General features: G+C 43.4%; 1 protein-coding gene across 26 annotated transcripts in view; it reads right to left on the bottom strand.

Annotated features, from left to right (window-relative positions):
* Positions 1-1,252: 1,252 nt before the first annotated feature.
* kif1b (kinesin family member 1B) overlaps positions 1,253-25,009 on the bottom strand; it is a 235,404-nt gene continuing 211,647 nt past the window's right edge. For all 26 annotated transcript variants that reach the window (XM_038821353.1, XM_038821352.1, XM_038821350.1 and 23 more), the window contains 10 exons: positions 24,807-24,940; positions 24,495-24,556; positions 21,237-21,382; positions 17,361-17,600; positions 15,103-15,174; positions 13,298-13,422; positions 11,932-12,081; positions 11,612-11,804; positions 9,512-9,630; positions 1,253-7,035 (listed from right to left, as the gene is read on the bottom strand). In XM_038821353.1, coding sequence (XP_038677281.1) covers positions 6,993-7,035; positions 9,512-9,630; positions 11,612-11,804; positions 11,932-12,081; positions 13,298-13,422; positions 15,103-15,174; positions 17,361-17,600; positions 21,237-21,382; positions 24,495-24,556; positions 24,807-24,940 — 1,284 coding nt within the window. In that variant the 3' untranslated portion in view covers positions 1,253-6,992. The remainder of the gene's footprint in view (positions 7,036-9,511; positions 9,631-11,611; positions 11,805-11,931; positions 12,082-13,297; positions 13,423-15,102; positions 15,175-17,360; positions 17,601-21,236; positions 21,383-24,494; positions 24,557-24,806; positions 24,941-25,009) is intronic.

Genomic DNA, 25,009 nt, shown 5'->3' with positions numbered 1-25,009 from the left:
TGTACAGCTTCCTATAAAAGTCCCTAAAGACCTTGTTCAGCCCTGCCGGGTCACCCACTAGATTACCCCCCCCCCCCCCCCCCCATCCACTACCCTCCCTATTTCCCTAGCCTCGTCCTTAGTTGTTGGGCAAGCATTCTACTGGCCTTCTCCCCATGCTCATAAATTGCGCCTTTTACCTTTCTAAGTTGCTCTTCAGCCTTGCCTGTAGTCAGCACCCCAAATTCGGGCTGCAACCTCTGTCGTTTTCTGAGTAACTCTGGCCTTGATTAAATGCAACTGGGTCTTATCCAAAGGATAGAAGTTCTAACGATTCTGTCTGCTCTCAGTATTACTGCGTTTGTGTGTTTTAGTTCTTTAAAAAATAAATTGAAGTACCCAATTATTTTCTGTTCTCCAATTGAGGGGCAATTTAGGGTGGCCAATCCACCTACCCTGCACATTTTTGGGTTGTGGGGGTGAAACCCATTCAGACACGGGGAGAATGTGCAAACTCCACACAGTGACCCGGAGCTGGGATCAAACCTGGGTCCTCAGTGCCATGAGGCAGCAGGGCTAACCACTGTGCTACCCATGTGTGTTTTAGTTTTAAAGGTGAGCTAGACCCACAATCTAATTAAAGGTAAAAGGCATTACTCAAACAAAATGATACAAACAGCATTAAGCCAGTTTATTGTATTAGATCATTTTGTAATAGACAAGGATGCATAGCACACTATTAACGTATGAAAGTCTTGAATCTAGTTATTGTAAAACATTCTGTAACAATATCTAGTTTAATGCGACATTGTAATTAACCTGCCATTAAACAAAAATGCATTTTTGTAGTAGCGCTCGAACACATCAGCTAAATTGACATCAGTGCAACAGAGGAAGGGCTGCATTGTGCAAAGTGCCACCTTTCGAACGAGGCGTTGAATTGAAGCACGTCTGCTTGATGTAGAAAACGCCACAGCCGATTTTTGAAGACCAGGGAGTTCTCAGACTGTCCTGGAAAATATTAGCTGCTCAACCATTAAATACCCATGAACATGTTATTAATGTTGTTGTTGTGTGTAGGACTGCGCTGTGTACTCTTCCAGCTCCGGATTTGCCCAAAGAACAATATCTACACTTTAAAAGTAATCAGCTGGTTGTGAAATATACTTCAAAGGGTCATGAGTAAAATATAATATATATATGCACAACTTTGTATTATCAGTTATTTGTTTTTAGTGTTCTAAGAAATAGAAATAAAAACAAGACCAGTTTATTTTGCTTATGCTCTGGTTGTACCTTTATTGTTACCTCATTCACTAAATAGTTCAGTGGTGCAGGTTAACATACACAGAATTAGATATCTGCATTACACGTCTATGCTATACAGCAAATGGATTATAATTAGTACAAATAAATGAAATATTTACATTTTTTAAGTCTTTATACCTCAAGCTTGGTTCAACACATATTTACAAAATAAAAATTATGAATGTGTAGCCACCCTGACGAAATAAATAATGTACAGTGTTGATGCACTCCTCTGAAGGGACTGGTGTTGATAGGAAGCACAATAAATCAATCCCAACTAAAACTACCCTTAAACTACAATGGATTGTGGTTAACCAGCCACAACAGACAAAATTAAAATTAGAAAAACACACAGGTAAATTCCTGATTACCAGCACATTCAGTAAACCTACGGAAAGCAGCTCCAGTATCTCTCCCTTTAATGGCAAATACCCACTAATCTTTTCTTTTGAGGGAGACCGTATAACTCGTCAATTTATGTATAAGTTCCTCGCGCAATCAAATCTACAAAATAATCCAATCTCAGCAGTGATTCCCATAAACGTACAGGATACTTCGGCACAGCTGAAATATTAAGAGTGGGTTTGATTACCACTTTCAAATTTTCATGCAAAAACGCTCTAAAAAAATAAAATAAATCCTGTTAAGTACTATAGCACAGCACCAGAGTACTTGCAGTCTGGATAATCCAGAAAACAGAAAACCCAACTGTTAGAATACTGTAACCCTACTCTGAACCCTTCCCTTCTTCACAAAACATATCCGGTCTCTCTCAAAACAAGTGGTTGTAGTTTCATATCTCAATGTGCAGTACTGGCGAAAGGGCTCTTATGCTGAGAAAGTGTACAATGTCCCACAGCAAATTTCAATCCCTTCCTAAACAATTACTTCTTAAAAGGTGTGCAATTCACTGCAAACAATTCATACAAAATAAACAGTGCACCCACTGTGCACCCGCTAAAAATTACACAGAAGCTAGAAATGAGAGGGAGGGGGGGAACCTTTGCTCTGATAAATCCATGATTATATGCTTAACATGTGAACAGCAGAAGCTGCGTTTACAATTTGAAAGAGTCGATAAAAAGAGATAGCGACACACACAAATGTCACAATGTTAATTTTTTAAAAAGCTCAGTATTAAAGTAAAAGAATTTCCAGTGCATTTGTTCTGTAGATTCGACATGCTCAGGTGAACAGGTATTTACAGATCCACCTGGATTTCTTTCCTTGCACGATTCATCAGCACTGAAGGCCAAATAATTTTTTTGGGAGCAAATTCTGCTGTATTGGGTCCTTTAATTTGGCAAATCTGAGGGGTTGATAACTTTGGGTTTCGGTTTATTTATTTGAGATTTGGTACGAGAAAAAAAAATCTGCTTATAAAAATGTGAACATTATTTCTCCCAACTGTAGAGAGGGCTGACTCTCAGATAGGATTAACGCTATGTTTTCATGTGATTTCTTACCACGGTCAGTTTCAGCTTAAGGTTTCGAGATTTAAACAAAGTGTGAATTTTATTTCCCATACCATTTTAGACCCAAATATTTACCTTTTTAAAGAAAATGACAAGTAAAACCTATCATCAGGTAACAATTTATATTCTAAACAAAGCAATTTTTCAGTTACACCATCATACTAAACTGTATATTATGTTTTGAAGAGATCTGGGGTTTTGTTTTGTCTATTATTAGGCTGGCATTAAAAGATATATCTTTTAATAATCAGTGCTGCTTAAATTGTGACATAGCTGGAAACGCGATATTAAAAGTGCAAGATGTGCAAATATCATTTGGTATCTAATGTGGAAAGTAAAGACTTCAAGCTTTCCCCATCGGAATCCTTCATTATACCGTCATCTAGCTATAAACTTAATCCAAGAATCTTGCATCTACCGTGATAACTTTATTTCAGCTTAAATACATTACAACGATTTCAAATGTCTGGTACTATAAAAATGACCGAGCCTTATTTTTTTCAGACACCGAAGCATTAGCTGACCAGTGTACGGTTCGCTAAGTCCCACTAAAACTATACAAACTGCCCATGCTCCGGAGGTTGTCTGGCCTCTGGCATGACCCATCTCCCCGTGTGCTCTGCAAGTTGGCTGACTTCAGGTACACTTCGTAATGGTTCTACCGAGCATACATATTTAACCTGACCTTTTTACGAAACGAAACGCGTACATGATCACAGCCGAAGACTGTATCTTGAAAATTTACTACAAGTGGATAGCAGATAATAAATAGCGGCGGCTCCTTCTGTCGTCAGATTGTTTGAGTGCACCTGCCGGCTTATTAATAGCCATCAGTTTTTAGTTTAGATTCAGCTTCTATATCCAAGAGATTGAAAAACAAAAGTGGTACTTTATCAATACCCTAGCTTTGTCGAATAGAATGCAAGTCACATGGAAAAATATAGCCGAGTTGTGTTTGAGTAAAAATGGTCCATTTGCATTGTCCAATAACATTAAAAGCCATGCAGCTTGATAAGGGAGTAACTCAAGAGTTAACTCATCTGCTGTCATTTATAAGTGGTTGATTATATTATACAAACTATAACCTCTGTAGTCTAATACACTGGACTACTTACACTATAACTGGTCTTGGGTATGTGTACTTTCACACAAGTACAGACTCTGATCTGTAGGTTTGCTAGCCTCAGTCATGTCCTCCACTCTTTTTAAATGGCTCCCCTTGGTGAACGTTTTTTTTAAAAATGCACTTAAGAATAAAATTAGATGTTGATTCTCAACAGTTATATCTAAAAGGATCTATGCATTTGATAAATATTGTTTGCTATTTGGTTACCTAGGTTTGCAGACACAAGGTTGCATCCAATTTTATCTGCTCCATTTTATGATAGCATGAGATATAATGTTAAGTTATAGCCACTAACTAGGCACATCATGTGTGCAAATGAACGTGTATTTACCTTAAACTCTACAATTTGTTTCCACATACATTTCTTAAACACTTGTACAAGTTAAACTTTAAAATAGAAATCAACGGAGGACAGAGCAAATCAAGTTGGAATTTTAAGGAATAGGATTGGTGCGAAGGATTGGTATTCCAGTTTTAGCACTTTAGTCTATTTAAGTTGTTCAGAGCAAAGATTAGACATTTCTTCCCTCTCATTTCGTAGCACTGTTCCTTCTGCAATAAAATGAAACTGTAAACAGTACACTAATCAAACATTATCACTGAAATTCTCACTTTTGATTTGCTGAACCAGCTTTCATCCTGGTTAACTCCTGTAGCAAACAATTCAAGCATCAGTATGGTTCTCTGTCGTGTTAAGACTATTAATGCCCCTCACATCTCCACTCCACAAATCAGTGCTGGTTAGCACGTCAAGCAACTTAAAGTCTCCCGATAACTATTCAGTGGACAAACTGCCAGAATATCCAGTAGATATCCCCACTGGGATCCCATTTGATCAAGCTCTACTTACGCATATCGTGGTCATCCGTTATTGGTAAGAAAAAGTGCATATATACTGTAAAAATAAATCTGCAGCGCTGCCAAGTTATCTCTGCTGGGTTGCTAAGCGTGGCCTGATCTCTACTGCTCGTGATCACAGAAGGTCTGTGAGCATCATCGAATTTCACTTCACGTTCGTTCGTTATTAGTGAAAAAGGTTTTCCATTACACACCACTTTATTGGCCGCTATAATGCATTAGAAGTACACGTTTCTTGTGTAGCAGGAGGTGAAAACAACTAGAGGGAAAAGCTCTACAATGAATGGAGGTTTCCAAAGGAAGTTTGTGTTACCTTCAGGGACCAGGTGGAATAGATCAAGGACAAAACTACAATTAGCAAAATGCTTCCTCTGTGCTCAAGTTTGGCAAAACCCTAAATGATTGCCAATAATATCCTAAATGTATTAACTTTTTTTTTAAGTAAACAGTTTGCTTGTGATCACATACCATTCTTTTTTCACTATACGCCTTCCCCTATCACTGCGCAGTTAGTCAATATTTTCTTAAATGATTAAATACCCTCAATATAATTTGTCCCAATCGTCCTGGAGTTATACAAATTGGTGCATTTGATTTTGGCTAGAAGATGACTTTTTAAGACAATAAACTCAAAACTACTGAAAAATACTGACATGTAAACAGGGTTGTGACCAGCTTGTGTTATACCTGCTTTGCTGGAAGGGACAAACCATTTGGCAAGGGACATTTGAGCACACACCTTTAGCGATGCATCAGTGACAGTCAAGGTACAAAATGGATTGCCAAAAATTGAAAATTGTTTTGTGCATGTGTAACTTCAGGGGAATGGCGGCCAATGAAATCCTAGTCCCTTCCGAAAAACTTGTTCCTAGTTGAACTGTTGAGACTGAAACACGTTAAAGATGATCTCAGGATGGGATGTACAGAGGGTTGCCTCAATATCTGCACTTTAACTGCTTCAGTAAGCTGACTCCTACAATCACTGGTGTGAATACTGGTTTGGAGGGTTTTATTATTCTTGTGTGTTACTTTCTAAATCGCACCTTGGTTTTAAAATAGCAACTTTAGCTGCACGTTATCTGAAAGGCAAAGGCCAGCAACTAGAAGGGTCGCAACAGTCAATTCCAAGGCAATTTTATTTCTAATGCATCTGGTTGTAGGCAGGAATCCAGCACAGTTCTGGATTTGCGGAGTATTTTCTGCTCTCCATCTGGGTCAGCAATGATGTGGAATTACCTGACCTGGGTCAGTTATGCTTGGCCATTGTTCCCGATTGATGGTAATTACATTGCAAGGAAGTATTTATCACTGTAATAATGCAAGTATCCTTGTCACTTCACCCGAAGGTGAGGGGTCAAGTCTGGAAAGTGAAAGTCCGGCACCATCTGCTTTTTACCTGAAAAGATGATGGAATGTGGACAAACGTGCGCCTCTAAATATGCATGCAAACAGGAGATAGATATTTAGGAAAGGGGCCAGACCGAGCACTGCACCATGTGCCTGGAAGAGCAGCGTCCTGCCCAGGTTGCTTTCCCCTGCGGTCGTCCCGCTACACCATTTGCTTGTGAACCCGCCATTCAACGGGGGACTGCTTTCACAATCGACTAGTTTTCCACTAACTGAATACGTGGAAGGCACGCACTTCCTCAGAATGAGCTTCGCTCCAACTCCACATTTAACAATCCAGCAAAGTTCCTGGCTGCTGCGATCACACGATCTTCTGTCAGCCGTGCCATTCTAGAATACTGGAGATTACCATGCGAGATGTTCCAGAACACACAGCCTGTTCCTGAAGGCATGTGCTCTCCTTAAGCCATCCCTCGCCAGAAGAAAGCAGCCTGAATTTCTCATTCCCGCCTCATCTTACGGCTATGAGCCCCCCCCCCACCGAGGGTCAACTGCAGTTACCCTGCAAATTAAAAGCTACAGTTTGACAGGAAGCACGGGCAACAACATCCTACAGACAAGCGAAGGAAGCGACAATGGAAGAAAATAAGGTTTTGTAGAATCGTGCACACACTCGACTATTTTACAACATGCTACTACGAGACCTGGAATGGATGTAAAAGAAAAAGAAAAACAGTATTTTGGTAACTAGGAAAAGAAACGGCGCTCAGATAGAGAGTTAAGCCACGTGTACATGAGAAACCATCAAGAATCACAAAAGGTTAAGAGCAACACTCGCCCGTTCGAAAGGCAAGTCAGAATTACTACTTCATTTCTTGCTTTCGGTGAAAGGTTTTCTTTTATATCGTTTGTTGCCCTGAACGTCTCCTGGCGAGTTTTGACCTAGAAAGGCAGAAACAGAATTCATAATTGAAAAAACGTGAACGCGTGAAGTCACCAAGCGATACGATAATTGCAAAACTGTCACGCAGCATTAAAAATACCCCAAGATGCTTCACAGCAGCATTACTAAACAAAACTCAACATTGAGCCACATAACTTTATAATTAAATGTGGATAAAATCATTAAGAGTAATGTAAATAGGCAGCACGGTGGCCTAGTGGTTAGCACAACCGCCTCACGGCGCTGAGGTCCCAGGTTCGATCCCGGCTCTGGGTCACTGTCCGTGTGGAGTTTGCACATTCTCCCCGTGTCTGCGTGGGTTTCACCCCCACAACCCAAAAATGTGCAAAGTAGGTTGATTGGCCACGCTAAATTGCCCCTTAATTGGAAAAATAATTGGGTAATCTAAATTTATAAAAAAAAAAAAAAAAAAAAAGAGTAATGTAAATAAAGATTTATTAATTTACACTAAAAGCTTCATCAAAGAGTAGGTATTAACGAGTCTCTTAGAGGGAGGCGGAAAGTGAGGAGAGAGCTGGACAGGTTTAGGGAGGGAACACCAGAGTTCAGGTCCCAAAAATATGAAGGCATTTAATTGTTGAAAAATATATATGGTGCAGCTCAAAATACTACAATGTAATTATTATAATCCATAATTCAAAAGTAGACCAATTCAAGTTTGTATTTCTGGTGATATTTTCTGATTTTTAGTGAGGGTCTTGTGGTGCAGTAGGCAGAGTCTCTGCCTGTGCACCAAAAGATCTGGGCTCAAGTCCCACTTCAGGGCATTCATAACGTGGCCAAACAGGTTGGTATTCAGCCTGTAGATTCTTCAATAAGCCTGATGGCAGGCATCAAGAGCAGGAGAGTTTCCTGGCCAGTCATACAGCAGAAGGCAAATCACTGCACTACTTGCCAAGCATATTCATGGACCAATGCAATGGAAATCTGTGGATGCGAAGACTCTGGTAAGGCTGAAGGAGGAGGATCGAGGATGCTAGCATGACGCAAATGGGACATTTTCGATTTCAACGACAGGATTAAAGATCCCCATGTCACATATGGCAGAGACTGGAGGGAGAGTCCATTCCCTCGATGTTCAATCTCACCAGTGGAAAAATTTGACACAGACAAAATGATCTACAGCCATCCTCCCCATTCTTTTATTGCTGCCTTGAAGGAGACAAACCAAGGACACTTTGATTCGAACACACGACCTGTTAATTCAATTTTGTACAGTAACACTCCGAAGACAATATCATCTATAATATCAGTGCTATTTTGGCAATTACATTTTGTAAATGAATGCTGGGCATTAAGGGGTATGGGTGCACTGAGGGCTTATAAATAACCATTTACTTACGGACTGGCACTTTATAACTATTTTCAAATTCTGATTAAGTACAGAAGTAGCCAGTGCACAACCAAGCGATACCGATGTGAAAGATCGAACAAATTGATAATTACGCTCTGCATATTTTAAAATGAATTCCAAAATATGGTCATGAATAGATCTAAAAAGAACAGATACTGAAATATACAGTAAAGAGGACCATACTGCCTGATAGAGTGAAATAGCACTATTTTTTAAAATATAAATTTGGAGTACCCAATTCATTTTTTCCAATTAAGGGGCAATTTAGTGTGTTCAATCCACCTACCCTGCACATCTTTGGGTTGTGGGGGTGAAACCCACGCAGACACAGGGAGAACCACCTACCCTGCACATCTTTGGGTTGTGGGGGTGAAACCCACGCAGACACAGGGAGAATGTTGCAAACGCCACACGGTCAGTGACCCAGGGCCGGGATCGAACCTGGGACCTCGGCGCCGTGAGGCAGCAGGGCTAACCCACTGCGCCACCGTGCTGCCCTGAAATAGCACTATTAGTGTTCCATAAAACATTCCCCAACATCCTTATCCTTCTCATTCCACGATCAACCAATATAAAATAGAGGAAACATAGAGAGCGAGGAGATCAAAAATCAGTTATGAATGAATAAACCTAGGGATCGCCATTTCAACAATTCCTATTCAATCAGTCCCACGTCATCCCGACTTTAACTGTCCCTTCATAATCACTTGGTTAAAATCCTGGAACTCTCTCCCTCCAATCAGCACAGTACACGCTCAGGACGCTGGCTGACCATCACTGGCCTTGTTAGCACCACCCACATCCCATGAATGAAAAGATCTTTTGCAACACGAGCCTGGTCACTGCGCCTGCTCAACAAGATTACCAATAATAGACAACGAAAGAAAGGAAGGATTAAGTCAATCACAGCTCTTGTAGCAATTTGACTTTTAGAAGGCGCTGATTGATTAAATTGCATCTTTCTGAATTAAAATGAAAATTTGTTCATTCGGGTGTGCTTCTGATGATGTCTTCCGCATCTCCAAGAAGGGGCTCCAGGATATTTAGTGCAGGAACATGGTCGAGAGGAGGTCTTACTGAAAGGTAAGTGACAAATTTACCTAATTGAGCCAGCCAGCAGTGGATTGAAAGCATACAACCAGTCATACATCTCTTTGTCATTGCTTGCTTGCAGAAGTATCCCACGATGCTTTGTGCACACGGCAAAAGTGTTAGACGTCTGTAACAATGCCAAAAAATAAAACAAACAAATGGTTATTTACTGGGGCTCGCGAGACCAGAGTGTTTTTGGCACCTTTCACTTCCACCCATGAAATAGGAATGTTGCATTCCTTTTTTCCCCCTGAATATAAAGTGCCCAATTCTTGTTTTTCCACCTATTAAGGGGCAATTTGGCATGGCCAATTCACCTACCCGGCACATCTTTGGGTTGTGGGGGTGAGACCCACGCCGACATGGGGGGAGGGGGGGGGGGGGGGGGGGGGGGGAAATGTGCAAACTCCACACAGACAGTGACCCGGATCGATCCCGGGTCCTCGGCGCTGTGAGGCTGCAGTGCTAACCACTGCACCACCGTGCTGCCCTGGAGTGTTGCATTCCTAATGTAATAATGGAAAGTGTTCCTTTGCTGTCAATTTTAACCTTTTCTATTTCTCTCCAGAATGGTCCTGAATCTACTCTCAGTTGTAGTCCTACATGCAGTGGTGCCCAGCTAAGTGGCCAATGTCTATAGGCCTTGACGACGTGGCAGAGGATTTACGTACAAAGATACAAATTAGGAGGAGGAGTCCACTCGTCCCCTCAAGCCTACTCCGCAATTCAATAAGTTAATGGAGGTTCTGATTGTGTCCTCTACTCCACTTTCTTGCCTACCCTTGATAACCTTAGACTCCCTTGTTAGCCAAGACTGTATCTACCTTTGTCTTAAAGATATTCGATGATCCTGCCTTGACCTCTCTCTTGAGAAGAGAGTTTCAAAGACCCTCCAAAAAAAAATCTTCTCAGCTCCATTTAAAGGGAGGATCCCTTATTTTTTTAAACTGTCCCCCCTTGTCTGGGTCTCTCCCACAGGAAGAACATCCCCCCTGTCAAGTCCCCTCAGGATCTTGCACGTTTCAATAAGATCACCTCCCATGTTTCTAAACTCCAATGGAGGCAGCCTGTCCAACCTTCCCTCATAAGATGACCCCACATCGCAGCTATCAGTCGCATGAATCTTCTCTGAACTGCTTCTAATGCATTTGTATCCTTTCTTAAATAAAGAGCCCAAAACTGTACATGGTACTCTTGATGTGGTCTCGCCAATACCCTGTACAACTATAGCAAAACATCCCTACTTTTATATTCTATTCCCCTTGCAATGAAGGATAATATTCCAATTGCCTTCCTAATTGTAGCTGCACCTGTATACGGACTTTTCCTGATTGTGTACTGGGGCACCTTGATCACTCTGTACCTCAGAGTTCTGTAATCTCTATTTGAATAATGTGCTGCTTTTCTATTCTTCCTGTCAAAATGGACAAGTTCACATTTTCCCACATTATACTCCATCTGCCAAATTTGTTGCCCATTCACTTAACCCAAGACCCTTTGCAGATTCCCGATGTCCTCCTCACAACTTACTTTCCTACGTGGATTTGACCAACAAGCTCACCCTGCCCCCATCAGACATCCAGACAAACGCACCTTCGAGCACATGTCATTGGATAGCAATCAGAATTTGGCCTCCCTAGACCACAGACTGTTGCTTCTTACTGGCACCATAGCCAGGATCGACTATAACCCAACCCAGCACAGACCAGAGACCCCCTGATCTATACGTCCGCATCACAACTTTACACGCTGTCTTTAACAACTGAGTCTTCAAATTACTTTATTTGGAAAATCTTACATAGCTGTAGAATTTAATGCATATTTTAATTACACATTTCAGTAGATTATAGCATGTGAGTATTAAAGTATAAATGGCACATGAGGAGCACTGGACTATCAAAGTACACAAATGCCTAAAGTTGGAGCGAAGTATCGTAGAAAACCAGCAGTCAGCATCATCAGGGAATTAGCGCTGAACTCATATTGCTCGGTATAGTCAGTGGACATGACACTCATGAGAGGTGACGATATATACTGCGTCAGAAAAAATTTTGTTTTTTCTGCTTGGCAAAAAGGTGCACAAATAAGCAACATAGTGATTTACTGACCTTTAGCATTGCCTGTTGATCCTCACTGTATTCCACCTGAGCTGTGGACAGATTCAGAATGCCTCTTTCTACGGGATCTTTATCGCTATTGTAGATGAACACATACGGGCGACGGATTGCAACATAATGCTTCACCCAAGAATTAGACTGCGGTTCCATGAAATGCAAATATCCTTTCTTTGATACCACAGGTCTGGAGCACATGAAAAGAAACACAGGCATAAAAACAGTCAAATACAATTGGGGTAGCATTTACAAAGTGTTGGTATCTTGGAACAGGTTGGAAGAAATCAATTGGGGATCCAGCAAGAAGCTCTTACCCAGTCCTAATCTCCTCAATGTCAGGAAGCAGGTTCAGGAATTCGTGCTTCCCCGCTCTGGCTAGGTACGAAGTCTCTACCCGAGTAACCATGGGGAAGCCATCAAACTCCATGCACGGACTAGAAGACCTAGAGATGGCCTCAGGGGTCCTGCAACATGAACATAGTTTTAGCCTACAAAGAAGCACGGGCTGAAATACATTCACCTGAAACTGCCCACAATGCACCCTGGAGCTTAATCGTTAACAACACTTGACGTGGGAATGAGAACGAGTTTAAAACAGTCATGCAGGAAGGAAAGTTCTTTGCAAGTGATGCATTACCAAAGAAAGGAGCCCCGAAGAACGATCATTGAAATGAAATGAAAATCGCTTATTGTCACGAGTAGGCTTCAATGAAGTTACCGTGAAAAGCCCCTAGTCACCACATTCCGGCGCCTGTTCGGGGAGGCTGTTACGGGAATCAAACCGTGCTGCTGGCCTGCTTGGTATGCTTTCAAAGCCAGCGATTTAGCCCTGTGCTAAACAGCCCCTAAAGGGTATGGAACAGGACGGCAATCGTTGGTGTTTCTTTTCTCCACAAGTTGAAGATTTGATTACAGTTAGCAGATTGGAATAGATTTACAGAAAATAATTTCGGAATACAAGTTGTGGAGGAAGGAAAATGCCCCAATTCTGTTTCCAATCGGAAACAATGATTGGGCTGAACATTTGGATTACACTTGTTACCATAGCTCCCCCTTCTTTGAGTGTGGGTCAAACCTCAAAAACAACTGGCCACATTTAGGGAGGGGGTTTGGGAAGTTTGACTCCTGCAGCTACAAGGGATCTCTGAAATGACTTTAATTAGTCACAACTCAGCTCTTCATGGAGTAGGACACACAGCGCAAGACAACCCATAATTTGACACAGTAATTTGGCTCAATGGCTATAGTATAAGGTGATACAGTGGCAAAATACACACTGGTGCAAGAGGTAGTATTCAGAAAATGAGATTAAGGCACATTGTTATAAGCTTTTTTAAAACGCTATTTTCAGCATCAGGTTCAATAAATCAGGGCGGCACGGTGACGCAGTGGTTAGCACAGTTCCCTCACGGCGCCGAGGTCCCAGGTTCGATCCCGGCTCTGGGTCACTGTCCGTGTGGAGTTTGCACATTCTCCCCGTGTTTGCGTGGGTTTCTTCCCCACAACTCAAAGATGTGCAGGTTAGGTGGATTGGCCATGCTAAATTGCCTCTTAAGAGTTCAAAAGGTTGGGTGAGGTTACGGTGATGGGGGGGGGGGGAAGTGTGCCTAGACAGGATACTCTTTCTGAGGCCTGGTGCAGACCCGATGGGCCGAATGGCCTCCCTCAATTCAGACTTACTTCTGATCAACTGAGTTACACCTGGAGTCGGCCAGGGATGGGCAGGTGGAAGAAGGAGTGAGTGTGGTGCTGCTGAAACTGGACACCGAAGCATCACGGCCCATCGGGGAGTTTACATCTGAAAGCTGAAGTACAAAGATATTTTTCAGTAATTCACGCCTAACCGCACAAATACAGGACGTTCTCATTTTAAACTTACCTTGAAACAATTAAAAATATCAAACATTTACTTTGCATCGTATATATCACAGAAGCCCAGCTATTTCAGAAGGATCAAAATTTTAAGAGGTGATAGTCTTTTCTGATCTAGGAAAGCGCGAGTATTAATCCACCCAAAGGTAAAAATCTTTGCAGGGGAACCTCCCACATTTGAAAAGTGTTTCAAAACCTCTGAAGCATTGCAATTTCCGCTGATTGCTCGAGACACTCAAAACCTGTCATTCACTTTAAAATGCTAACCTACTACATACTGTACCTTTAGCATGCTCAGGAAGCCACCATGTTAAAGTCCAGGTAACTTTCATCGCATTGGAAATTAGTAGCTTTCAATATTTCCAATTAGAATTCCCCTACTGCCAAAGGCAGCATGGTGGCCCGGTGCTTAGCACCGCTGCCTCCCGGCGGCGAGAACCTAGGTTCGATCCAGGCCCTGGGTCACTGTCCCTGTGGAGTTTTCATATTCTTTCCATGTCTGCGTGGGTCTCACCCCCACAACCCAAAGGTTTGCAGGGTAGGTGGATTGGCCACGCTAAATTGCCCCTCAATTTGGAAAAAAAAGAATTTAGCACTATAATTTAAAAAAAAAAGAAGTTCCCTCATTGCCAAATTCACAAAATCAGGCAAGTTATGGGGTGTGTAGGGCAGCACGGTGGCACAGTGGTTAGCATTGCTGCGTCACGGCGCCGAGGTCCCGGCTTTGGGTCACTGTCCGTGTGGAGTTTGCACATTCCCTCCGTGTCTGCGTGGGTTTCGCCCCCACAACCCAATGATGTGCAGGGTAGGTGGATTGGCAATGCTAAATTGACCCTTAATTGGAACAATCTTGGTTTTTTAAAATTTAGAGTACCCAATTCATTTTTTCCAATTAAGGGCCAATTTGGCATGGCCAATCCACCTACCCTGCACATCTTTTGGGTTGTGGGGGTGAAACCCACGCAGACACGGAGAGAATGTGCAAACTCCACACGGACAGTGATCCAGAGCCGGGATTGAACCTGGGACCTCGGAGCCGTGAGACTGCAGTGCTAACCACTGCGCCACCCTGCTGCCTTAATTGGAAAAAATGAATTGGGTACTCTAAATTTTAAAAAAAGAATTTGCCTTTAGTGGTTTGGGTAATAAACCAAGGTAAAAAATTCACCAACTGCAGCATACAAACAGAACGGTTAAAATAAAGTCCGTTCTTCAAAGAGGTTAGAAAGAACAACATAGAGGAGTCTTGTTTGAGAGAAGCAGCTTTGGAGCAAACTAGAATTGTTTCTAGGCATAGACAGCCTTCAAAGGATTCAGGAATAGGTACATCATGAGATTCTTCATGTGATCCATCCCTTTAATGCAGGAAAAACAGGGTGCAGGTTTTTCAGGGAGCTCGGAACATACAGAAACTGCTATTTTGTCTGAAGTTAATTGTTAGGAGGGAAGAGTGAAGAAAGGAAGTAGAGTTCCTGAGCTTTCAACGGTTGCTTTCCTGAGAAGCGCTGAGGAATCAGATGCAAGTAACTTGTGGTCTCTCAGCATGCAACATAATGACACTGCATCACCTTCAGGACGTCTTTTGTATAAAAGTAAGGTGAACTTGTATTTACCTTACTGTCACTGATGCTGTTGCAGACTTGGTTCAGTTCTTTATTAAACGTGTGCATTAGAAGTTGCAGGCACTGAAACAAAAAAATCATTGCACATTAAGGACATGAAACGGACCAGAGAAATTGATAATTGTAGACACATCTGACAAAAGAATTAAAACATCTAGAAATACTTGCCTCAGATTGCACACTCTGATAAACTTGCAAACTCTGATAAACTAAATTTAGTAGGGATAAATCAGCAGCATGAAAGATTAATTCAGTCTTAGCGACAGCCACTTAAAAAGAAATTGCAAAAAGTATCTTTGGGCCAATTAAGGTGAACAAAATAAACTAAACGTCAGTTTCTCGAAAGGAAAATGGGCAGAATTGGCAAAAGAGATGATGAAGTTTATTGATGCAAAAACGCGGGGCAGCATGGTGGCACAGTGGTTAGCATTGATGCCTGGGGCGCTGAGGACCCGGGTTCGAATCCTGGCTCTGGGTCACTGTCCGTGTGGAGTTTGCACATTCTCCCCGTGTCTGCGTGGGTTTCACCCCCACAACCCAAAGATGTGCAGGATAGGTGGATTGGCCACGCTAAATTGCCCCTTAATTGAAAAAAATAATTGGGTACTCTAAATTTTTTTTTTTTTTTTTTAAATTGATGCAAAAACGTGCCCTGATCGGGAGTGCACTGCCTAAAAAGGGGGGAGGGGGGTGGAGGAAGCAAGATTCAATAACTTCGAACGATAGTGAATCAGACATATATTTGCAAGACTATCAGGAAAGAGTGGGGCAGTTTAACTAATTGGAGAGCTCTTCCTTCCAAAGAATCAGTAAGAAATCATACAACAAAACAGGTTTGTTTGGAATCACTAGCTTTCGGAGCGCACTGAACTCACTCACCAGCGGAAGGGGCTACGCTCCGAAAGTGAGTGACTCCAAACAAACCTGTTGGACTTTAACCTGGTGCTGTCAGACTTCTTACTGTGCCCACCCCAGTCCAATGCCGGAATCTCCACTTCGAAGAATCAGCACAGATATTATGGAGCAAATGGGCCCTCGTGTTCGATTGTACGATTTGCAGAAAAAGATGCTTCAATGAAGGCTGACTGAGCATTTCAGGCAACAGCATAGCTGGTCTCCACCTTGTTCCTTAGACTCCAGATTCAGAAGGAAAACACACAGGGTCCAAGCCACAAGCTGCCTGGATACAAGAGTCTCGCCAATCGGTCAATTTTGATGCACGGCACTACTTTTCCAATCAAGCAAATTTGAGCATTTTCTTTCAAAAACAAGCTTTAACCTTTGTTTCCCAATTCACACAATGTTCTGCAGCAAAAGGAAAGGAAAATGCTCCAAGGACCCCCATCGTTAGTGAGTGACTGTCACGTAGCTACTTGGGGATGTGCAAGAGCAGCAATCAGGCCCATTTTCTTTCCAAATGCTTACTTCTGTGAGGATTTGTTTGTCCACAGTCCCCTGCTCCCCTTCACACGGCCTTGTTCCCGAGCTTGCCTCAACATTTGGAGAACTGCAACAGTGAATTTGCAGTGGAGGAATCTGGACCAGCGCCCAACAGGGGCACGGGATCAACAGCATCATCACGCAAATAAGTAAATTGCTGCCATTTCATTCAGTCCATCAGATCCTAGCACAGCATCGGAAAGATCTGATTAACTTTGAACCAAGCAGGGCGGCAAGCGCTGGTAATCACGGCGCCGAGGACCCGGGTTCGATCCGGGCCCCCTGTCCGTGTGCAGTTTGCACATTCTCCCCGTGTCTGCGTGGGTCTCACCCGCCATAACCCAAAGATATACCGGGTAGGTGGATTGACCACGCTAAATTGCCCCTTAATTGGAAAAACATTGGGTACTCTAAATTTATTTTTTTGTAAACTTTGGCCCATTCAATTACTTCAAAACCAAAGAATTGAAATCTTTATGAGCAGGAGACGAGCAAAACTCTTCCAAAAGTAACCACGTCTAAACCAAAGTTCTAAACCTGTTCACAATAAACAAATGTAATAATAATAATAATAATTACTTATTGTCACAAGTAGGCTTCAATGAAGTTACTGTGAAAAGCCCCTAGTCGCCACATTCCGGTGCCTGTTCGGGGAGGCTGGTACCAAAGTTTTGCGGAAGCTCCAAGTGGACGCATTCCATTTTTAACGCAACCTCTCGGCACAATGACCGACCCATGGATTTTGTTCACCATTGCACACATACCCCACACTGAATGGCTTCTCTAGACCGTGGCTCTCTGTGCATTACCTTGGTTGCCAGTTCTTTCTCTCGATCCACAAGACTCTGAATGTCTGCAGAGTCGTATCCACTGCTCTCGCTGGGCGTGACAGCACTCTCGAACGTTGTGGTAGATATCTGCGAGGAGATGCTAGTCGAGGTACTGAGCGTACCGCTGCTCATACTCGGGGAGAGCGAATCGCAGAGAGATTTTGAAGTCGTTTCACCGAGTTTCTCACGCAGCAGCAGCAGATGGCGGGTCCTTTCAACCTTCAATAACGCACAACAGGTTAGTTGGCTGCATATAAAAGTGTTCAAAGTATAGAAGCATAATATTGAGACACATAAAACACACGTGTTCGCCTGTCACATGTCCACTACAGGGAAAAGGCAGGGAATGGGTAGAGATCGGAATGGACTCAATGGGATAAACGGCCTCCTTCTGTGATTCCCAAAGATAATTTTCAGTTCAACATTAATGGGGAAAAGTAGAAATATTCTCAAATGATGAACAATCCAGACACAGACATCTAGTAGTCAAAATTATGGAAAATAAAATGAAGGGCCTGGATTGAGTGGATAATAGGATCTATTCCAGTCGGAGAGGTCAATAACCAGGAGGTATACGTTCAATTAATTTGTGGAAGGATTTGGAAGGGAGTTGAGAAGTGCTTTTTTCACCCAGAAGGTTGTGAGAATCTGGAATCCGCTGCTCGAAAGGGTGATAGAGGCAGAAATCCTCTCTGCATTAAAAAAAAACCACTTGGATATGCACTTGGAAGTGCCATAGCCTAGAGGGAAGTGGTTCAAGTGCTGGATAACTGGTTTTCTACTTGCATGAACAGAGATCCAATTGGCCTCCTTCTCTCATGTAATTTTTGTCTATGTTTCTAGAAGCAACCGTTTAAGTTGCCACAGTAATAACCACCAATATGTCTCATTAAATGTGTTCCTTGGTCATAGCTAGAGTGACAAATTCCAAGCCTAATACTCCAAACAACAATGCATTGTAGCTGTGATGGTATTAAATCGCATCACTCAACCAAGCGTATACAATGAGGACATTGATGGAACCATCAATTCTACGGACACGTGCTTGTAGGATTAGAATAGCGGTTTTAATATACTTACAACAGAGCCAGCCTGTTTGCCGTTGAACTTTCGATGAACTGGCCAGCTGACTCTGTGGCACGGATCTTTATACAGCAGCTCCAGGGGGAGGAGCCAAGGGGGGAGCCCAGTACAAGCTCTCGAGTACTCCCAGAGCTACTCCCCCTGGTGGTCAGGTAGTGCAACTGCACGTACAATATCGGAACGTATATACAACGGGAACAGAGTGACATTGGTAACTTATAACACCGTGTGAATCTCATTCACCACAGACATTGAGTCTGGAACTGCTACCTAATTTCAAATGCTTCAAATCAAACAAAGGAGAAAATATAGGGTAAATACTGGGGGTGAAGTAGATTCCTTTTGCCTTCACTGTGTGATGCTGCAGGTAAAGAGGAAAGTGAAAAGTCTGTCTTTCTTACACGGAGAAGATTTCTGGCAGGGATTTTAAAAAAAATATATTTTTTATTGTCCTTTTTCACATTTTCTCCCTAATTTACACCCGCCAACAATAAACAGTAACGAATACAAGGTCAATCCCCATATCAACAAAAGCAATCCCATCCCCCCACTAAACCCCCAAACAGCAACCTGCATGTTAACATAAACAAAAAGGAATTAAGAATCACCCATAGTCATCATCAACACATACATTCCCCCTCCCCCCAACCCCACCCCCCTAATGTTCGATGTTATCCGATTCTTGAAAGTGCATAATGAATAACGCCAATGAATTGTAGAACCCCTCCATCCTGCCCCTCAGTTCAAACTTAACCTTTTCAAGAGTTAAGAATTCCAGCAGGTCCCCCCGCCACGCCAGGGCCCAGGGTGGAGAGGTTGCTCTCCATCCCAGCAGGATCTGCCTTCGGGCGATCAACGAGGCGAAGGCTACAACATCGGCCTCAGCACCCGTTTCCAACCCCAGCTCGTCCGACACCCCGAATATGGCCTCCCGACGGCCCAGGTCCAGTTTCATGCGCACCACTTTAGAGATTACCCAAAAAACCTCCTTTGAGTAATCCTCCAGCTTTGGACAAGACCAAACCATATGAACGTGATTCGCTGACACTATCCCCTTCTCCAGTCCCCCCGTCGTCAGCACCTCCTCCAGCAATGTGGAGGCCGGCTCCACTGGGAAGCTCAGTATCTCCTTTCTGGCAAAATCTCAAACCTGCATGTACCTAAACATTTCCCCCTGCTCCAGCTCATACTTCGCTCCCAGCTCCTTCAATCCTGCAAACCTACCCCCAAGAAACAAATCTTTTAGCGTCTTAATCCCCTTCCGCTCCCATTTCCGAAAACCTACGTCCCACTTTGCTGGCTCAAATCTGTGGTTCCCCTGGATCGGCATTTCCCTTGACCCTGCCCCCAACCCGAAGTGCTGCCGAAACTGCCTCCAAATTCTCAATGAAGCTATTACTATCGGACTCCAAATATTTCCCCAGGGCCATTGGGAGCGGCGCTATTGCTAGCGCCTTCAACCCCGACCCCCTACACATACTCTCCTCCATTCTGACCCACTGGGAATCAACCCCTCTGACCCAGCTCCGCAACTTCTCCACAATCGCCGCCCAGTAATAATATATCCGGTTCGGAAGGCCCAAACCCCCTGTCTGCCTTCCCCTCTGTAGCTGCACCTTTCTCACTCTGGCCCACCTTCCCTCCCCATATGAACGAGGTAATCATTCCTTCAATCTCTCTAAAAAATGCCACTGGCAGGAGAATCGGCAGGCATTGGAAAATAAACAGGAATTACAGCTCTGGCAGGGATTTTTAAATTTACTTAATGATGTCTGCTTTCAGCATCTTCAAAGGTTGTTTAGATAAGCATTGCTTCCATGTTGTAGATGGGTATTTTGAAATGTGTGAATTCTTACTTTATCCAAAAGCAATAATTTATCATCGAATACTGAACATGAATATATCAATTCAATGTAGGGCTGGAGGAGAAGCCTCAATGTATCAATTGCGAAGAGCACCCTGTTCCCTATTCTTTCCTGTTCCTTCCTTTCTCTTAGTTGCTGCCCAGACATGGTTTACAAAATACACGGCCGTTTGATTTTACTTGTGGAAAAAAAATATTCCTTTTAATAGCATCCTACCATCTTGTCACAACAGTGACCAGAAAAGGGCAGGTTTGTTCCTCCTCCAGCCCTACATTGGAATGGTATATTCATCTTCAGTATTCCATGATAAATTAAAGATAAAAGCAAATTACTGCGGCTGCTGGAATCTGAAACCAAAGAGAAAATGCTGGAAAATCTCAGCAGGTCCGGCAGCATCTGTAAGGAGAGAAAAGAGCCAACGTTTCGAGTCCAGATGACCCTTTGTCAAAGCTAAAGAGAAAATGGGAAATATTTATGCTGGAGAGTGAGAATAAAAGATGAGCCATAGCAACCCAGGGAAATGGGGTGCAAATAGCTACAGAAAGCAAGGGGAAAGAGTGCTAACGGCAGTCCCCAGTGAGAACAAAAGGTGTGAAAGGCCAAACTGCAGAGAAACTAACATCAGAGGGTAAACTTTGACAGATGTAGATGTGGGGGGAGGGGAAGGGGGAAGCAAAGTGGAGAAAGGGTAATGAAAGGTGGATAAGATGGGGGGGGGGGGGGTGAATATATATAAAGAAAGACAAGAGGGAAAGAAATGTTAATAAAACAGTAAAAATGAAATGGGTGGTGTATGATAAGGTTCCACGATAAATTGCTTCTGGATAAAGTAAGAATTCACCCATTTCAAAATATTCAGATTTCCTGCCTCTGCGCTGTTTCTGCTTTTGTAAATCTGTCCATTTACCTCGTGCAAGAGATCCAGCTTTTCCAGTTCCCACTGGTGCTCCAGGATGAGGCTATCCCCACGAGGTCTCCATCCCGCTAGATTCTCCTCTCCTCGTACGTAGGCAACGGAGGTGTCCAAAATCTTTCTTCGTCTCCTTTGCATTCCTGGAGCAGGGGAGATTATTATTCCAGCCACATTGACTTGTCCGTGATATATGAACACAACTATTGCAAAGTATACTTTCATTCCCACAGACATGGGAAACACAATTTGGATACGAGACCGCCGATGGTGCTTTGCAACCCACGTGGAGTGGGGAAGTCTGCAGCTCAAATTATACACGTGGGCAATTGGTTCCACACTCTGTCTCCAGTGCAGAGTTGGCATTTCATTCCGGATGTAAATCACATGAAATTTACAACATAGAACCAGACCATTCAGTGCTAAGGCTCCACATAAGCCTCCTCCTACTCTATTTACAACAACTCATCCTACTAACATGTCCACACACACTTAGTGAAATACAGAACATTTTGGGGCCGGTTCAGCTCATTGAGCTGGACAGCTGGTTTGTGATGCAAAGTGAGGCCATCAGCGTGGGTTCAATTCCTGCGCTGGCTGAGGTTATTCACGAGGTTATTCTCAGCCTTGCCCGAGGTGTTAAACCACCACCAGTCAGCTCCCCCCCTCAAAAGGGGAAAAGCATCCTATAGTCACATGGGTCTATGGCGGCAGGGTAGCACAGTGGTTAGCACTGTTGCTCGACAGGTTTGATTCCCGGCTCGGGTCACTGTCTGTGCGGAGTCTGCATGTTCTCCCCGTGTCTGTGCGGGTTTCCTCCGGTGCTCTGGTTTCCTCCCACAGTCCAAAGGTGGATTGGCCATGCTACATTGCCCCTTAGTGTCCAAACGGTTAGGTGGGGTTACTGGGTTAAGGGGCTAGGTGGAGGTGTGGGCTTAAGGATGGAGCTCTTTCCAAGGGCCAATGCCGGCTCAATGGGCTGAATGCCCCCCTTCTGTACTGTAAATTCTATAATTCTCGGATTCCATTTTCTCCCTCTGCAACCCATTATTCCAAATACCATGTGGTGAGTAGAGGCACAGTAGAGGTACAGAGCAATAGACAACATTTTGAAGCATTTCCCCACCTGCCCAACAACAGTCAGGGCTTTTCATCTCGGCCAGTTTAGACTTGCAGATAGCTTAGATGCTGCTTTGAGGGTGAATGGCCTCCTCTCCTGTTCTGTGCCTTTTCTATTACTGCCCCACTTCTGGGGTGGGAAATGATCCACATCAAGCTCCAAAAAAGTCAAGGGAAACGACACAAAAGTATAAATGTAAAGCAGTAAACCAAACAACTGCAAATCTCTAGAGTGCTGGAGGGACCCTCTCTCCAGAAACCTGCTATTTCCTACAACCAAAATCAATCCCGTGTTATAATAGGATGACATTTCCAAGGACTGTAATGATATAACACTGAAGATGTGCATCATATCAGTGAAAGTTAATCTTCTGAGTACCTATAGATCAATATACTTCCTGAAAACATATTTCAAAGGAGATCATATTAACTTAATTGCTTCTTCCTCTAACATGCTGTTCTGTAGATATTAGATGGGAGTCGGGCAAAGTTCACCCAATAAAAATCAGACATTGGCTGCAAAAGACACACTCAGGCTCATGAAATTGATTAATCTTATTTCAACCACTGTGGCATCGGTTAGCACTGCTGCCTCTCAGCGCCAGGGACCCGGGATCAATTCTGACCTCGGGTGACTGTCTGTGCGGAGCCTGCATGTTCTCCCCGCGCCTGCGTGGGTTTCCTCCGGGTGCTCCGGTCTCCTCCCACAGCCCAACGATGTACAGATTAGGTGGATTGGCCATGATCAAAGCACGAGGTTACAGGGATAGGGCAGGGGAGTGGGCCTGGGTCGCGTGTTCTTTCTGGGGCGGGGCAGTGCAGGCTCGATAGGCAGAATGGCCGCCTCATGCGGTGCAGGGATCAATGGAAACCACGCTCGGCCGTTAACAATAAAGTGTGGAAATAGACCAACTGTGTCGGTCAAACAGGCATTCCATCAATACTGTTGCGGTACATCTCTTTGAATAGGACAGTAGATCTGGGAGAAGTTATTTTAAGAACCTAAAGGATTTAATTAGAATTGAAACTTATGATACGCATGCGAGAGCCTTTTTTTGCCATGTCACCGAGTATCTTTAAGACAGAGATAGATAGGTTCTTGATTAATAAGGGGATCAGGGGTTATGGGGAGAAGGCAGGAGAATGGGGATGAGAAACATATCAGCCATGATTGAATGGCGGAGCAGACTCGATGGGCCGAGTGGCCTAAGTCTGCTCCTATGTCTTATGGTCTTATGGCCAGAGAATAGAATGACTGTTACTGTGGTATATATCGTCGCATGTGTCTTCCTGATGGCTGAAGGAAATCAACAATTTAAAAGTGTGATCCATATCCAGATTCCCTGTAAAACAGTGGGTTAGCAGCTTAGTGGGCCGTGTGGAAACTGTAGCAGACTTAAACAAAATTTGGTTCAAATGGGACACGTTGGGGTAAATTTCAGTGGGACACATTGGGGTAAATTTGGGGAAGGAGACAGACCATGCCAGGTGGCGGCATAAGTGACTCCAGCCCCACATTGCGACCAACTCTTAATGGCCTCCTGAATTGGCCAAGTGAATTTTGCAATTGTACTGAATCCCACAACAAGGAACGCGGTAGTTCAAACAAGTGGCCCACCTCCTCTTCAGGATAACCAGGAATTGGGGGGAAATGCAGCCTTTGCCAGCAAAGCTCAAATTCCAAGCAATGAATCTAAATAAACATCATCAGTTAATAATGATAATCTTTATTATTGTCACAAGTAGGCTTACATTAACACTGTAATGAGGTTACTGTGAAAATCCCCTAGTTGCCACACTCCGGCACCTGTTCGGGTGCACCGAGGGAGGATTCAGAATGTCCAAATCACCTAACAGCACGTCTATCGGGACTTGTGGGAAGAAACTGGAGCACCCGGAGGAAACCCACCCAGACACTGGGAGAACGTGCAGACTCCGCACAGGTATGATCCCTACCTAGAGGTTCCTGGGGGGTGTGTGTGTGTGTGTGTGTGTGTGTGTGTGTCTGTGTCTGTGTCTGTGTCTGTGTGTGTGTGTGTGTGTATATATACACACACATACACGTGTGTCAACATACGCTAAACGAAAAAATAGGGTGAATAATCAGATACTGGATCACCAGAATCTTGGACTTACCGGGGCTCCCCGTGTCGGCCATTTTGCACAAACTGAGCTCATAGATGCCGCTCACTCGGTTACTGAAACAAAATCGAAAAAATATAAACCACTGGTTTTTGCCCTGATCGTTAATAATTCACCATTCACAAAGTATTACAATTGCCACCACGTCATTTTATGAATAGCAACAATCGACAGCTCACTTGCATACAGAGAAATATGACTGGGCTAAATTTGACAGGCCTTCCCCTAATTTACTTTAATGTTGGTAACATTTTTAAACCCCGTTCAGCATCTCTCCCCTTATTTGATCTTGAGAGGCTTAAATACCAGTCAGGTGTCTTTGAATAGCCGCTGCCAAACAGATTGCGCAGGGATCGTGGGGGTGAGATCTTGGCGTCTCTGGAGTAGAAGATCATACTGATGTCCTTGGTGATTATTGCTGGCTGAATGCAATGATCAAGCTGAAAGGTCAAAAAATCCAGAAACAAATTAAGAGTTGAAGTGCACAAAAACAAAAATGATATACCGAG

The sequence above is a fragment of the Scyliorhinus canicula genome, chromosome 16, assembly GCF_902713615.1.
Source record: "Scyliorhinus canicula chromosome 16, sScyCan1.1, whole genome shotgun sequence".
Taxonomy (NCBI): Eukaryota; Metazoa; Chordata; class Chondrichthyes; order Carcharhiniformes; family Scyliorhinidae; genus Scyliorhinus; species Scyliorhinus canicula.
The sequence above is the reverse complement of the archived record's forward strand: the minus strand, read 5'-3'. Positions and strand labels throughout refer to the sequence as shown.